The 17,455-nt window shown below is 45.9% G+C and overlaps 1 protein-coding gene across 2 annotated transcripts in view; it reads left to right on the forward strand.

Annotated features, from left to right (window-relative positions):
• IKBKB (inhibitor of nuclear factor kappa B kinase subunit beta) overlaps nucleotides 1–17,455 on the forward strand; it is a 36,341-nt gene that overhangs the window by 8,606 nt on the left and 10,280 nt on the right. The window contains exons 6-10 of one of the 2 annotated variants that reach the window (XM_032770390.2): nucleotides 11,496–11,584; nucleotides 12,857–12,946; nucleotides 13,351–13,475; nucleotides 14,117–14,224; nucleotides 14,551–14,680. In XM_032770390.2, coding sequence (XP_032626281.1) covers nucleotides 11,496–11,584; nucleotides 12,857–12,946; nucleotides 13,351–13,475; nucleotides 14,117–14,224; nucleotides 14,551–14,680 — 542 coding nt within the window. Of the gene's footprint in view, nucleotides 1–11,495; nucleotides 11,600–12,856; nucleotides 12,947–13,350; nucleotides 13,476–14,116; nucleotides 14,225–14,550; nucleotides 14,681–17,455 lie in introns of both variants that reach the window. The other variant, XM_032770388.2, reaches the window with a different exon arrangement.

Raw genomic sequence — 17,455 nt, forward strand, 5'->3', positions numbered from 1 at the left:
GTTTTAGGACATCCAGAGCAGGGAGTCGCTACCTGACCATCTTTGGCTAATAGCCATTGATGGAGCTATTCCTCCATAAATGTATCTATTCTCTCTTGAACCTATATGCTTGGCCTTCACAACCCCCTAGCATTGATTTTACAGGTGACTGCCATGCGTGAGAAGTCTTCCCTATGTTTGTTTAACTCTGCTGAGTATTAATTCATTGGGTGATTCCTGGTTCATGTGTTATTGTGAACGATGGTAAGTACATTCTTTAGTCACTTCTCATTACCATTTGTGATTTTTAGACCTCTATACAGATTCCATTACTTCATCTTTTTGCTAGTTCTGAACAGTCCAGTGTTTCTGTTAATCCTTCGCTTCACATGGGAAGCTGTTCATACTCTGTAATCAATCTTCTTGCTTTCTCTGTAACTTTTTTCAATTTTAATGAATCTTTTTGAATGGGGCTACAGAACTATTGACGTTTTCGGTTGGGCATTAAGTGGTATTTTCTATAATGGGGGGTATTACTTTATCTGTTTTATTATCATCTAGGCCCTTTCTAATTCTGTTAGCTTTTTGTTGCTGTTGCCATTGAGCAGATTTATCAGATGTACTATTCCAGAGAGTGTTTCAGATCTCTTTCGCTGATGGTAACAGGCTAATTTAGACCCCATTATTTTTGTATGTATACGCTGGGATGAATTCTTTTACTGTATATTACTTTGCATTGATCACGAATCTTCATCTGCTATTCTATTTTGAAGCCTCTTTGTTGGAGATTCCTTTGTAATCTCTCACAGTCAGCTTTGACTTAACTATCTTGAGTAATTTGTCAATTGTCCTGCAACTTGCCACCTCATGGTTTACCCCGTTTTTCCCAGATCAGTAGTAGTGAACAGCACTTGGTCTCAAATACAGATCTTTGAGGAGCAGAACTATTTATTCTCTTCCCTACTGTGAAAATTGACCATTTTATTCCTGCTGGTTTGGTTTCTGTCTTATAACCAGTTCCGATTCTCTCTCATCCCATGACTGCTTACTTGCGTAAAGCCTTGGAAGGACATGTCAGTGGCTTTCTGAAAGTCTAAGTACGTATATTCACATGAATCACCCTTGTCCCACATGTTTTTGACACCCTCAAAGAATTGTAATAGATTGTGAGGGCTGTTTATTACAAATAGCATGTTGACTGTTCCCAACAAATCTTTTCATACTATGGTGTCTGATAATTCTGTTCTTTACTAGTTTCAACCATTGCGTGTACTGAGATTAGGCATAATGCAGTCTGTAATTGCTGGGATGCTACGCCGGGAGCTTTTTTAAAAGTTTTCATATTTCATTTAACTGTGTGCCAGTCATCTGTATGGCGGCTGATTAAGCATAGGGTTACGTACCACAATTATAGTTCTGCAATTTGCACATTTGATTTCTCAGAATTGTGGGTAAATACATCTGACCTGGTCATTATTACTGTGTTGCACTTAACGCGCAGTTCGTTCCGAACCTTTTCTCTATGACACTACTCAGTCTGGACAGTTGTCTTAGTTTGTGCCCTAAAAAGAATGGCCTCAGGATGGGGAATGCTCCCTCGTAGGATCTCCGTTAATCCTCTGCGTGAAGACTGATGCAAGCAATTCAATTTAGCTTCTCCGCGATTGCCTCATCTTCCTTGAGTAATCCTTTAGTACCTTTGATCATCTAGTGGCTCCACTGACTGTTTGGCAAGCTTCCTGGTCTGATGTCTGTGAAAAGAATTTGCTGTAGTGCTTTTGCTAATGGCTGCGTGGTCCAATGTTTTGTTGTTGGGCTTGCCTAAGCTGGCTGTGTGGCAGCAGTGTGCCTGCCGTGTCCAATCTGGTAAGGGAGCATTTTATGTTCCCTGCCGAAGTTAGGTTTGTGACGCTGATGCTCCCTTTTAGATAGGTATCTAATCGAATTCTCCTTTCCTGCCTTGCTCTGAAGCCACCCAGAAGAAAGTGGCCTATGATTTGTCTCTGCATTGGCGATGTGGAAAGCGGTGTGTTTCCTTTCCCAGTGAGAACGTGCTCAGAGGATTTCCTGGAGTGCTAGGGGATTGAGCAGTTCCAGCTTGTGTTCTCATAGGGATTTCCCAGCTGCAGCCATTCCTCAGGCTGGGGTGGGCTCCTCATCTCTGCAGATTGACTTACATGATCACCATAAGCATCTGAGACGATGGGATGCCACAACACATTAATACGTGTGTAGAGAACTGTTGCTTTGAACAGCCTCCTTCCTCAAAACATATATCACCCTAAGTGACCTATGGTAATTGAGGTATTGCCCGCAGCACCAGCCAGCCTATCAGACCCTAAGCATGAGTATTTTAGGGATTGTGGACAGGTGCAGCGCTCAACGGTTCTCTGCTGTTGTGGTGAAGCAGAAAGGAACCTCTTCTCAGAGCAGCCAGGCCCCCATCCAGTGGTGTTCGTTGGCGTCTTTATGGTCTTGCTGAATGAGTGTATTTCGGAGCGAAGGAGTTTTTAAGTAGTGCTGTTGGCTGGTGTTGGAGCCTGGGAAATTGATCCAGACGGAGAAACCAAATGCTTGCTCTCTTGGAGGCATAAATTAGCTGACAGAATCGTTCTCCGTGCCCTCCACTCTGAAGCACTCTGGCCCAGTGGACAGCTTCTGTTGCCTCCCGTGTGCTCATTCTTGGCCCAAGGAGAGGCTGAGGACTGTGTAAGTAGGCGGGGTGTGTGTCATAAATAAGATGCTAAAGGTGGCTTATGTTCGTCTTCACCTGTATAAGGGTTAACAAAGGAACCAGTACACCTGACGAGAACCAATCAGGAAGCTGGATTTTTTCAAAAGCTCAAGTGGAGGGGGAATTGTTTGGGGGGTCGGTGGTCATTGTCTGGCTCTCAGCTATGAGAGGGGATTTTTCTTTCTATCTTCAAGCTTTCTAATCTTTCAGTTTCAAATGTTGTGAGTACAAAAGGTAGCTAAACCCAATAGGGCTTTTATATTGTTTTCTTTTGTATTTACATGTGTATTGCTGAATGGTTTAATGTCATCTCTTTTTGATATAAGTCTGTATTATTCATATTTTCTTTTGAAGTATCAGCCCTGTGTATGTGTCAACTTAATGCAGAATAATCGATGTTGCAGTGTCTTCTTTGATTTTTATTATAAACTTTCTTTTAATACTTGTTTGAGTTTTCCTCTCTGGGTGGCTAAGGAACGAAGGGCGAGGGGAATTCTCTTTGTTTAGATCTACGGCGGTAAGTCTTCAGCACAGGGATTTGGTGGGAGGGGAAGAGAAGAGGAACTATTTTGTTTCCGTATGTTTGGGTTTGTCTCTTGAGAAGAGATGAGACGTGTCTTGGTATTGTGATGTAAAGAGATTGCATCCCATACTGTCCAGGTCAGCCCAGAGAGAGGAAAGTCCTGGGTGGGAGGATTGCGGAGGAGTAGGTGAACGTGGAACGCTGGGTGTATATTACCGTGTTGTGGTAATGGATGGCTCGAATAATGGACTCTGCTAGCCCAGTCTGCTGGTGGGGGTTCTCCTGGGCAGATGCGCGGTTTTTAGGGAGATGTCACCTGTTCAGGGATAAGACCTTCATAATAAGCATCTTCCAAGCTGCACGTGGTCAGCTAAGTCTCTGGTAGTTTATGTGAGGTGACTGTTGAAGTGTGGAGAAGGGTGTCTTGGGTCGATTGTCCTCGGTTGAGTAGGTGCTGTGTTTCGGAGTAATTGCTGACTAGGCTTGTTGTGGGTGATTTATTGTTGAGTGCCTCTCCGTGGAGGGTTTTTTTTCCCCCTCTTTGTAACAAGCAGCTCCTAGTCTTTTTTTGCCCTTTTGACCTCATTGTGCTCATATACGATGTCCATCGCTCGCTTCCTGGGGTACGGAAGTATCTTTTTTGGGATGATTATTTGTATCTATGGATGTTACTGGGTTATGTCCTCAGGACACCATCAAAGAATGCTTCCATTATTGAGGGCAGAGTTCGAGGTTTGTCAATGAGTGTTGAACAATTAGGTGTCTCTCCCCTCTACTAATGATCGCCTAGTTTACGCCGAACGTATATTGTTTTAGTTGCGCCGTGTTTTGTGCGAATTTGAAGCGGCGCTATCGTTATGTCCAGAGTTGATTTAGGGTTTGTAGGATCTTGTCTACGCGAGGCTAGAGGTCGCCGGCGGCGATGATATTCCACTTTTTTATTTTTTCTCTGTTGCTTCTCTAGCTCATTTGCTCTATTAGAGAAATCGGAGTTGTGTACATTATATTACTATCGATTCAGTGAGCTCTCATTTAACCTTTGGGTGACATTTAATGGTCTAGTTTGGCTCAACTTCCATGTTAGAATTCCTACATTCAGGCAATGAGGTTTACGACCAGCCCTAACACCACACCATAGCGTAAATCATAGTCTTAGTGGTTCTTACTAGTCTAGGGAATTTGCATTTGTACCAATAGGCGAGGTAGCGCAGCAGTCATTAGCTTAAAATCATATATACAGTGAAGTATGCTATGCGCAAACTCCTTGCTGACAACAATACGAGACTTGTCCACGTGTGTCAATAGACTCAGGACAATCTTCACCTATGTGCGGGGCACTTGAACCACACAAACACTAAGGCGCGAAACGGAAACAAAAGTATCGCGTAGATGTACTGTGAGCCTAGCGTATGTCTAGATGTCTTGCGCCTCTAGATTGCGTCAGGAAACATAGGCTCGAGGACCTAGATTGTGGATGCAGGCGTCACCTCATGCTCAAATTCATATCGATCGTCCATCTCGATGCGGCGAAGGCTGCTGATACTTATGGCTGAACTTATAATCTCAGAGTGTATGTAGCTGGGCGCAAGCGATACAATATTTTAACTTTATATCGTGCTTGCTCCAAAAGCTACGCATACTCTAGTGTATTGATTATTATTACAGCGAGGCTCCAAAGATGCGCGCCAAGCCTACGCTGATACTCGACGTACTGTTGATTTGATAGTTCCTTTGGCCTCGTAAGTTACCATAGCTACATTGTGCAGGGAGGCCTAACACAGGCCTAGTCATATTTTTTAGAACAGGCTAAGCCATTCAGAACGCACCAATCCCTAACCACCGTCGCAGTTGTTGTTTACCGCACAAGAAATTTCCCAACCACAAGGCGGTGATGGACACTGAGGCCTCTTTAGAAAATTTGAAAGGGGCCTGCATTGGGTTACAGCTCCTGAGGACCAGTACATGATAGAGCTGTAGGTCACACCTCAGTGGACCCTGCAGAAGTGGCGACTAAAACTGCCAAAGGACAAAATGAATACGATTATAAACTGTTTTCAAACCAAGGCCAATACAGAAGGGATAACCCCGGATCATCCCGTCGGCGTTTCGAACCCAAAAGTGGAAACCAGATGGGTCATTTCCCAAACACGCCTACTACGTTGGAAGATTATAAGGCCTGGATATCAGGAACCAATGTTCAATCCATTGACGAACTGCACCTCCTCATATAATGGAGCAGTTCTTGGATGGTGTTCCTGAGGACATTACCCGGTACATCCAAGATGCAGAAACCCAAAAAATCTCACCGAGGCGGGGGATATTGAAGGCAAATGATGGAAGCAAAGCAAGAAAGTACTGTAAAGGGGAATAAAAACCCCAGGGGCACACCGACAATAAACCCAACTCAGGGCAACCCAAAACAGCACCTACAAACCCAAGGAAAGCCACAAGACACCCTATTCTTCCACGCTCACCAGTCTCCAGTAACTCACCTCGACCAGTGACCCCGTCAGCTGGAAGATGCTATAAGTGTAATGAACTGGGACATATAAAGGGCAACTGCCCAAAGAACCCAGCCGGGTGCAAGTCATTACACCACCATACAACCGAATATCCCAGGCCCAGTACCTCTCAATCCCCCTTGGAGCGAAGGGAAAATCAAGAGTGGGCGGAAAGAGGTTACCGCGTGGAGAGACACGGGGGCACCAGTGTCAGCTATCCACCAATCCTTCGTGGGATCCCAACTCATCAACCGCAAGGCCAAGTTGACCATTTACCCTTCATGTCACCAGCTGTAGACTGCCTACAGCTGAACTGCCTGTCCAGTACAAAGGCTGGTCAGGAATGTGGACTTTGCAGTTTATGACAATATCCATCCCCATTACATGGGGGAAGACTTGCCAACCAGGTGAAGTGGGCCAAGAATGGGAATGTTACACGCAGCCAAGCCAGGGCAAGCTTCCAGATCATTCCTGTTACTGAGCCGTCCACAGGAACCCGTCTGTTTACCAGAACCCAGACAGAGGTAGTGGACCTGGATCCCTGCAACGGCTGAACCAGCCACAGCACCTCCAGTCCCAGGCCTGGAACTGGAACAGGCAACCCAGCACCAGCAATTGCAACCACATCTTCAACTCAGGCAGAGGGGCAGTGAGCCTGAACTGGCAGAAGCAACAGACAACCATACCGAAGAGGCTGCAGAGGCCTGAAATACCACCAGGTGCACCGCGGAGGCGGTTCACCAGCAACAGAGACAACCCATCACCTGCATCGCTTCCAGAGGGACCAAGCCCAAGTCCACAGTCTGGAAGACTGGTGTCCCCAGCCTCAAGGAACAGTTCCAGACTGAACAGGAAGCAGTTGACAGCCTCCAGAAAAGCTTGGGTGGCGGCACGGAGCACCCACCACCCTCTCAGCCGTTTAACCGATCCCGGTTTGTTATAGACCAAGGACTTTTATACAGGAATTCTTTCTGTGGACACCAGGAAGAATGGCAGCTGCACAACGGCGTTGTGGTCCAACTAAGTACCGGGGGAGCTCTTAAGCTTAGCCCATGATCATCCCAGTGGCCATGCTGGGGTGAACAGAACCAAGGACAGATTGGGAAGTCCTTCCACTGGGAGGGTGGCAAGGCGTTGCCCAGTATGTCCAGTCTTGTGAGGTGTGCAAAGATGGGGAAAGCCCCAAGATCTGGTCAAGACCCCTCTCCAGCCACTCCCATAATTGAGGTCCCATTTCAGCGAGTAGCTGTGGATATTCTGGGTCCTTTCCAAGAAAGATGCCCGAGGAAAGCAGACGTACTGACTTTCGTGGGACTTTGCGAACCCGATGGCCGGAAGCAGTAGCTCTAGGCAACACCAGGCTAAGCTGTGTGCCAGGCCCTAACAGACATTTTTGCCAGGGTAGGTTGGCCCTCCGATATCCTTACAGATTCAGGATCTATTCCTGGCGCACCATGAAAGACCTGTGGGAAACTCATCGGGTGAATCTGGTGCCACCCCGTACCACATCAACCAATGGCCTAGTGGAAAGGTTTAATGGAACTTTGGGCCTAATCCGTAAATTCGTGAATGAATACTCCCAATGACTGGGACCTAGTGTTGCAGCAGTTGCTCTTTGCTTACAGGGCTGTATCACATCCCAGTTTCAGGGTTTCACCCTTTGAACTTTGTGTATGGCCACGAGGTTAAGGGCCATACAGTTGGTGAAAGCAACAATGGGAGGGGTTTAACACCCTCTCCGGGAACTAACTTCTGGACTTTGTAGCAACCTACAAAACCACCCTCCGACACTCTTTAGCTCTTGCTAGAGAGAACATAAAGGATCAGGAAGAGCAAAAGCCTGTATGATAAACATACCAGAGAGCGTTCTTCAAGAGAGGAGACCAGGTTATGGTCTTGAAGGCGCAACAGGCCCATAAGATGGATAAGCATCATGGGAAGGGCCATTCACGGGTCCAGAGCGCTGGGAGCTGTTAACTACCTCATAGCATTTCCCAATTCCTCACTAAAACCCAAAGTGTACCATGTTAATTCTGCTCAAGCCCTTTTATTCTAGAGACTTACAGGTTTGTCAGTTACAGTCCAGGAGGAGATGATGCTGGTGGCCTGACAGTGTCACTACACACGGAAAAAGGGAGTGCGGGAAGAGTGAACCTCTCAACACCCTGGAATGTCTGCAGTGCAACAAATCAAGGAGCTGTGCACTAGCTTGCCCCATTGTTCTCAACCACCCAGGACAGACTGAACAGGCATACCACTCCATGACACAGGTAATGCTCACCCAATTAGAACACCACTCCTAACCGGGTGTCTCCTCATGCCCAAAGCTTGCTATGGAACGGGAGATCAGAAACCATGCTACAGATGGGATAAAACACTCATCTACCAGTCGCATGGCATCTCCAGTGGTTCTGGTACCCAAACCAGATGTGGGAAATACGCTTTTGCTGGACTACCGTAAAGCTAAATGCAGTAACTCGTCCAGACAACTATCCAATGCCACGCACCAGATGAGCTATTGGAAAAGTTGGACATGCCAGTTCATCTCTACAATAGACTTAACCAGGGGGGTACTGGCAGTACGCTAGATGAACCTGCCAAGGAAAGGTCAGCATTCGTACCGCATGCGGGTGTATTGAATTTAATGTACTTCCTTTCGGCTGCGAAATGCACCCGCCACCTTCCAGAGGCTGGTAGATGGTCTACTAGCAGGACTGGGAATATGCAGTTGCCTACCTTGATGATGTGGCCATTTTTTCAGACTCCTGGCCCGAACACCTAGTACACCTGGAAAAGTCTTTGAGCGTATCAGGCAGGCAGAACTAACTGTTACGGCCAAAAAGTGTCAAATAGGCCAAACAGAGTGACTTACCTGGGACACCAGTGGGTCGAGGAACCAAACTCCTACAGGCCAAGGTAGATGCTATCCAAAAGTGGCCTGTCCCAAAGTCACAAGAACAGGTCCAATCCTTCTTAGGCTTGGCCGGGTACTACATGTGATTTGTACCACACTACAGCCAAATCGCTGGCGCCACTGACTGACCTGACCAAAAAGAACCAGCCAAATGCAGTTAAGTGGATGATGAGTGTCAGGAGCCTTTACCCAACTTAAGCGACGCTCACATCTGACCTTGTGCTAAGGGTCCCAGACTTTGACAAACCATTCCTAGTAACACCGATGCATCTGAGCGTGGTATAGGAGCAGTTCTTCATGCAGGAAGGACCGGATCACAACTTCCATCCTGTCATGTTTCTCAGCAAGAAACTGTCTGAGAGGGAAAGTTCACTGGTCAGGTCAGTGAAAAGGAATGCTACGCCATTGTGTATGCCTGAAAAGCTATGCCCATACGTTTTGGGGACGCGGTCCAGCTACAAACTGACCATGCTGTGCTAAAGGTGGCTTCATACAGCCAAGGGAACAACAAGAAACTTCTTCGTTGGAGTTTAGCTCTCCAAATTTTGATTTAAAATTCAACCATTTCAGGAGCTTCTAACAAAGTACTGATGCACTCTCCCCATGAGAGTTTCCGAATACACTGGTGAAAACTTGTCCTTAAGATGTAGAGTCTTGTAGTTACATACTTAGTAGTGATAGTAAAGGTGCATGTGTTTGATTAATCTGTTTAGTTCTTAATTCTAGAAAGAAATCACTTGCCAGTGAAGTTTCCCACTGTCTGTGATTTGGGGGTGTTTCATAAAATAGATAGCTAAGGGTTAATGTTTCTTTCACCTGTAAAGGTTAACAAGGGAACCAAACACCTGACCAGAGACCAATCAGGAAACTGGATTTTTTCAAAAGCTCAGGGGAGGGAATTTTTGGGGTCGGTGTCTTTGTCTGGCTCTCCGCTATGAGAGGGATTTTTTCTTCTTCTACTTCAGCTTCTAATCTTCAGTTTCAAAGTTGTGAGTACAAAGTTAGCAAAACAATAGGCTTTTATATGTTTTGTTTTATATTTACATGTGTGTAGTTGCTGGAATGGTTAATTGTATCTCTTTTTGAATAAAGTCTGTTATTCATATTTTCTTTTAAGTAATAGCCCTGTGTATTTCACTTTAATGCAGAGATAATATGTTCAGTGTGTTTTTCTTTCTTTTTTATAAAGCTTTCTTTTTAATACTTGTTTGAGTTTTTCTCTCGTGTAGGCTAAGGAACCGAAGGGGAGGGATATCTCTTTTGTGTTAGATCTACGGAGGGTTAAGCTCTGCGCACCAGGGAATTGGTGGGAGGGGAAGAGAGAGATCATTTCTGTTTCCTTGTATTTGGGGTTTATCTCTTTGTGGAATAGAGGGACATGCTTCTTGGTTATTGTGATTAAAGAGATTGCATCAATACTGTCAGGTTAGTCCAAGAGGAAAGTCTGGGTGGGAAGAGAGGGAGGGAAGTGAGTTATTTCCCTTTGTGGTAAGTCTCAAGGCTTCTGAGTCTTGGGGTTTCCCCCCAGGGAAGGGTTTGGGGAGACCAGAGGGAGCCAAAACCCTGGAATTTTTGGATGGTGGCAGCGAGATCAAATCTGAGCTGGTAATTAAGCTTAGAGGGGTTCATGCAAGCACCCAGATTTCTGGACGCTAAGATCCAGATTTGGGAAAGATGCTTATGATATGGTCAGGCTGAGAGGACAGGTAGTGGAGGGAGCAACCCGAGGTCTAATGATCCAAGGCCCTGACCCTGGTTAGCTAGAAATGTTCCCTTCTTCTCAGTAATACCTCCTAGTGGCCCATCTGAAATCCTGGGATCTGGCCATGCTGGGGATTAGGCAGCATCCTAAGGGTTAGTCACCCCTGGAGTAGGGTGATTGTTGATGTCTCCCTGAAGTAAGGCTAAGCAGACTGATGGTTGTAGGGGAGTCTGGGGGCACTGGATTCTCTTCTGCGCTCTGTGACGTGTTGCCTCATGAGGGATATGGAGGCAGTGGGAAGTGAGTCCCTTTGAGTCAGTGCTGGGAAGGAAGTGCAGCTGCAGGCTTTGGAAATGCTGCTAGCCTCTTTCTTACAAACAGCTGGCGTGAGCTGTGTCCCCACCTAACGGCTGCAGGGTTTTGCTCAGGGATTGGCTTGGCTGAACGTGATAAATGCAGACTTTGGTCCCAATTCTCCATTCAGCCTGAGTTTCTCATAACACACAAAGTGGGGAAGTAGCTCTGATCTACCTCTTTATGTCTCCCCATATCCTGGGATGACCATGTTGGCTCACCTTAGCTGGAGTGTATCGGCCTTCCAGCCATGAATCTGTCCCCGGGCATGCCCTCTGCCTTAGGTGTGAGCCCGGACACTGCAGAGATGGCTATGCCAGCTGGATGTGGTCGAAGTATTCCCTTCTGGGGAGGGCTGCAGCCAGCTAAAGGACTGAGGGCAATGCAGACCTGGCCTGGCACAGTGGTCACTGGGTCATCACTGATGTTAAGACAGATGAGGCTCGGAAATGCTGAGCATAGCACTTCCTCTCTCTAAGGTGGGCTTGGCCCTTACAGCCCCTCTCCCACTTGGAGCCTCATTTCCTCCCTGCTGCAGCTCCCCTTGGTACCTGTCTCCTGGGGGGATGCCAGGGGAACTAGATTGGGATAGGGAAGGGGTCAGTGAGGGTTTTCCATGGATGTGATGGCCAAACCTTCTCGATGTACTGCATCCCCAACCCTGTCCTCCCTCACTGTAATCTCCACTCAGCTGTGTTTGTCTTTTAGAGCCTGCAGGCTTAGGCCCTCTGGAGTAATGCTGGGAGGTGTTAGTTGTACTGAGTAACAGCTGCCTCTCTCTGTCTCAGCCTCTGCTCTCAGGTACCTTCATGAGAACAGGATCATCCACAGAGACCTGAAACCTGAGAACATTGTCCTACAGCAAGGAGAACAAAGGGTGAGCAGGAGCCGGGTGACTTGGGCCATATAGACAGCTAGTGGAGTATAAGGGTTGGAGCATGAGAGAGAGAGAGAGAGAGAGAGTGTGTGTGTGTGTGAGAGAGAGAGAGAGAGAGAGAGAAGTGGGTGAGTGAGAGTGAGTGACTAGGAGCTGAAGCTGAAAACATGATCCCTCTCAGAGATCTCGCAAGCTAAAATGACTAGCCCCAATGAGGGGGTCTGAACGTGATCTGAGAGGTGGTGGTGGTGGGGTTCATCTTGTAATTCTTGGTATTTATCCAAACTGCCAACTAATGATTTCTCTGAACATGAAAGTACTATGAGTTGTATCCTTCTTTTTTCCCCCACCCCACCCTTTACAGACTGGGAAGTGAGGCAGAGAGGAAGTGACTTTGCCAAAGCGGTAATAGGTGTCAGATTTATTTAGAAATTGGCTGGGTGGTGTGTGGTTCCTGGCTTACAGACTGAGCTCAGACCACCAGATATCTCTGCTTCTCTGATGCTTCGCTGATATGCAGAAACAAGTCCCACGAGGCTTTAGTTTAAACACTCTGTGCCTATTCCTGGCTGTATGATGAAATGGTGGCTGGGCTGTTGTACTGTACTGCTGCAGACTGCCAGTCTAAGCATAAGTATTTGGACTGCCCTTTCCCAGTCAGGGCACCACGAGGTGGCACATGACACCTCATGCAGTGGTTCCAAGGGACCATTAAGCCATCTCTATGCTTCCCTGATCCTGGGGCCAGGTTGGACCGTGACATACACCAGAGTAACTAGGGAAAGTTATGGCCATGCCCACTTTTCCCAGGTCTCACCCCCTACATTGGGGTACCAGGGGTGCAGCACAGGAGTTCTTATAATGGCTGTGTCCATGTGCAGAGAGCCAGCACAGGCACAGATCTGGCCATCTTCCTTGCTTCTCCTCAAGAGAGCAGTGAACATCTCCTCAGGAAATAGAAATAAACTCCTATTCAAAGACCAGAATGATCCAGCTCTCCTAGGAAAGTCCCTCCATTCAGACTGGGCTTTACTGTAAGTCAGCAATAACATCTCGAGTTCCTTGCATCTCAAGCTCATAATGACCCTGGGGAGTGGCTTTATCTGCGGCTTTGTTCTCATGATCATGCAAGAACGCAACGCTGCCTTGATGCTTCCTGCCTTTCTCCCAGTGCTTCTGAGTACTGAAATCATCTTTTCTTTGTAGAAGTGCATGCTCTCATTGCAGGATGTGTTTTCAGTCCTCTTACTGCCTGCCATCTGTCTCTCTCAGTTAATACACAAGATCATTGACCTGGGGTATGCTAAGGAGCTGGATCAGGGCAGTCTGTGCACTTCCTTCGTTGGGACACTGCAGTACCTGGTAAGGAGTGGATTTAGCTTGTAGCGTTGCTGTGACCAGCAAGGTCTGTGGGGAAGAGCAGCAGGAGGGAGCAGGCACTGTAATCTGGCTGTGGTGTGGGAGAGGAATCCCAACCATGCAGGTATGGATGTGTTTGGGATACACATGCTGAAGCAAAAGAACAGGCTGTATTGTTGCTCTTTGCCAACATTTGGGTTTTCACATTTCATTGCTAACTTCTGCTGCATAGAGGGTGTGTGTTTCATTAACCCCTAATGAGTCCAATAAGGCTCCTGAGTGATAAAACACTTAGCATGAGCTTTCCAAAGTGATGTGCAAACAGTAATGAACATCCAAGGAGGCAGGTGCCGTTGAGGTCTGAGAAGAAAAGTGGCTTAATCTTTAACCTGTGTTGGCTAACCCAGGCTCCAGAGCTGCTGGAACAGCAGAAGTACACAGTGACGGTGGATTACTGGAGCTTTGGCACACTGGCATTTGAATGCATAACAGGTTTCAGACCATTTCTGCCCAACTGGCAGCCTGTGCAATGGTGAGTAAGATGGGGCCAGAGAAGGAGGAGGAAGTCTCTGTGGCATCCAAACTACTGTCCTGTTTTCTTGGTGTTTGAGGGAAGGGGTTCTCAATTTTAGGATTAATCATTCTGTGTTTCATGGCCTACTAGGGATTTGAACTTAGGCATTGTAAGAGCTTTCCTGTCTTCAAACACTTGACTGTCATGCAGGTTGGGTGGTTCCTGGGGCTGGTGGAATTAGTATGTCACCCTTCCCATTGGGGTGGGAGAGCTGATCCTTTCACTTGAGTGTTGAGTTGGCTGCCAGGCTCAGTCTTCCCTGGTAAATCTCTTTTGGACAGACCTATGTTATCTGTGGGGCCAGTGGGATTGACAATCTTTGGGCAAACAGAATTAACCTGGAGCTGGAGCAGATCAGCATATCTGCTGTCAGGTTTAAATACAAGTTGAGATGTTTTGCAGGGGAGTTGCAAATGGCTGGATAAGATACTTGGGACCGATTTTGTTAGCTGTGTGTCTGTGTTTTCAGCAGCCTCTGTGTGTTGTGAAATAGGCTAGAGGCTAATGTGGGCCCTGGGAAGGGTGAGGTGAGTTGTGATCATGTAGAGGGATCGCAGAACCTTCTTTACTTTGTCACTGTACCTGCTTGAACTCTTTAGGCACACAAAAGTGCGACAGAAGAGCGAGTTGGATATTGTTGTCTATGAAGACTTGGCTGGAGAAGTGAAATTTTCTAGCAGTTTACCATATCCCAATAATCTAAACAGGTGAGACTCAAATGCACCTCATGGGGATAAGCTGGCTATGTCCTCCTGCGAATAAGAACGGGTCTGTTTTGTTTCTATGACCCTGCTGATCTGTTGAAAAGTTTAGTACCCAATGCACATGGTCTAATCTGGCTGAAGTTTCTGTAGATGAAAACAGGAGGATCCTGTTAGCTTGCTGTAGAAGGTTCCATGCTCCTTTCTTTGTTCTTTAATTAAGAGATTATGGCGGGAGGTCTGAGCTTCGCATTTCTTTTTGTGGATGCCAACTGGTATGGCCAACTGAAACATGTCTTTCTTCTCTGGTTCTTCTTGTTTCTGCCTCATAGCATTTTGGCTGGGCGGCTAGAGAAATGGCTGCAGCTCATGTTAATGTGGCACCCGCGGCAGAGAGGGACAGACCCTGTTTATGGACCCAATGGCTGTTTCAAGGCATTGGATGATATACTGAACCTAAAGGTGAGTCTTGGGACTGGATTTTCATGGACAGACCAGTGTCCAGAGAATGTGGCTTATGTTAGCCTATGAGAGAGAAGCCTGAGTCATGGGCTAGGGAAGGATGTCACGAAACCCCATTAAGATGGGAGAGGCTGCTTTGTAAGAAGGAAAAGCCCTGCTGAGGGCTGGTCTGAGCAAGTATATCCACAAGAGTGAGTTTCTTGTTACAGCATGGTACTAAATATCAGTAATCATACTGAACTCTTACATCAGGAGATCTCAAAGCACTTTTAAAGGAGGTCAGTATTGTTCTCCCCAAATGCAGAGCTGATCCGCAGAGAGTAGGGTTGCAGTGCTGTCAAGTAGACAAAGAGTTGTGGCACAAAAATGGACAGGCCCCATGTTGGGAAGCTCCTTCTGTACTGAATTGGTCTATGTTGTGGTGCGATAGTGTGGATGGTTTATTTAGACTCTCTGGGGCTGCAGATTGTTGAGCAGCAGAATGACAGAGTTTGGTCATCCTGCTGACTTCAGAAATGTAGGACTGGAAGAGACTTGAAGAAGTCATCAAGTCCAATCCTTGGTGCTGAGGTAGGACCAAGTAAACCTAGACCATCCCAGACCAACCTATTCCTAAAAGCTTCCAATGATGGGGATTCCACCACCTCCCTTGGAAGCCTGTTCCAGAGCTTCACTACCCTGAGAGTTAGAACATATTTTCCTAATATCCAACTTCAGTCTCCCCTTCCTGCTTATTATAACATTATTACTTGTCCTACCTTCAGTGGATATGGAGAATAATTGATCAACATCCTCTTTAGAACAGCCCTTAACATATTTGAAGATTTTTATCAAGTTTCCCCTGTCGTCTTTTCTCACGATAAAACATACCCAGTTTTTAACCTCGCCACATAGATCAGGTTTTCTAAACCATTTTTCATTTTTGTTACTTTCCTGGATTTTCTCGAGTTTGTCCGTATTTTTTTCTAAAGTGCGGTACCTAGAATTGGACACAGCACTCCAGCTGAGGCCTCACGTTGCCAAGTAGACCAGGACAGTTACCTCGACGCTCCTGTTAATACATTCCAGAATGACATTAGCCTTTTTTGTAACTGCATCACATTGTTGATTCATATATAATTTGTGATCTACTGTAATTCCCAGCATCTCTTCAGCAGTATTCCTACCTAACCAGTTATTTCCCATTCTGTAGTTGTGCATTTCATTATTTTTCTTACTAAGTGAAGTACTAAGTGAACTTACCTCTACTGAATTTCATCTTGTTGATTTCAGACTAATTCTCTGATTTGTCAAGGTCATTTTGAATTCGAATTATGTCCTTGAAAGTGCTTGTAACCCCTCCCATCTTGGTGTCATCCAAATTTTGTAAGCCTAATCTCCACTCCAGTATCCAAGTAAAATATTGAACAGTACTGGACTCAGGATTGACCCCTGCAGTGTGAACCCACTAGATATGACCTCCCAGTTTGACAGCAAACTATTGATAACTACTTTTGAATACAGTCTTTCAACTTGTTGTGTACCAACCTTACAGTAACTTCATCTATACCACATTTCCCTAGCTTGCTTATGAGACCCGCATGTGGGACTGTGTCAAAAGTGTTACTAAAATCAAGAACTATCATGTCTGCTGCTCTCCCCCTCTCCCGCCAATCTAGTAATTCTGTCAAAGAAGGAAATCAGCTTGGTTTGGCATGATTTGTTCTTGACAATCCATGCTGGATATTCCTTATAATCCTATTATCCTCAACATGCTTAGAAGTTGATCGTTTACTTTTTCCAGTATCTTTCCAAATTTCAAAATTAGACTGACAGGTCTATAATTCCCCAGGTCCTCTTTGTTCCCCTTTTTAAAGACAGGTAGTATGTTTCCCTTGTCCAGTCCTCAAAGATAATGCTAATGGTTCCAAGATTGCTTCAGTTAATTCCTTAAGTACCTCAGGATGAATTTCATCAGGCCCTGCCCACTTGAGTAGATCTAATTTATCTAAATTTTCTTTAACCTGTTCTTTCCCTATTTTTGGTGTCTGTCCCTGCTCCCTTGATGTTAATAAGCGTGTTTGAGTATGTGGTTACTGTTTAACCAGTTTAGTGAAGACTGAAGTAAAACAGGCATTAAATTCCTCAGCCTTCTTGTCATCAGTTAGTAGCTAGGTGTATAACTCTCTGATTTTGTTCCTACATGCTTGTTGTTCTTTTGTACTCCTCATTAGCAATTTGTCCATGCTTCCACTTTTTTATTGTCATCCTTTTTTATTTCAGGTCATTTAAAGAGCTCCTGATGGAGCCATATTGACCTCTTAATATTCGTCCTATCTTTCTTTCATATCAGAATAATTTGAAGTTATGCATTTAATAGTGTCTTCTTGAGAAACTGCCAGTTCTCGTGAACTTGTTTAACCCTTAGATTTTCTTACTTACCAGTTCCGAGTTTGTTAAAGTCTGCTTATTTTGAAGGCACAAGGGGACCTAGATTTACTGGAAGCTGAAAAATAGTCACTTGGGCCTGGTCTACACTACGCATTTATACTGAATTTAGCAGCGTTAAACCGATTTAACTCTGCATCTGTCCACACAACGAGGCCCTTATTTCGATATAAAGGGCTGTTTAAACCGGTTCCTGTACTCCTCCCCGACGAGAGGAGTAGCGCTGAAATCGGTATTGCCATGTCGGATTAGGGTTAGTGTGGCCGCAAATCGACAGTATTGGCCTCCGGGCGGTATCCCACAGTGCACCACTGTGACTGCTCTGGAAAGCAATCTGAACTCGGATGC

This window comes from Chelonoidis abingdonii, chromosome 2 (genome assembly GCF_003597395.2).
Source record: "Chelonoidis abingdonii isolate Lonesome George chromosome 2, CheloAbing_2.0, whole genome shotgun sequence".
In the NCBI taxonomy this organism is placed as follows: Eukaryota; Metazoa; Chordata; order Testudines; family Testudinidae; genus Chelonoidis; species Chelonoidis abingdonii.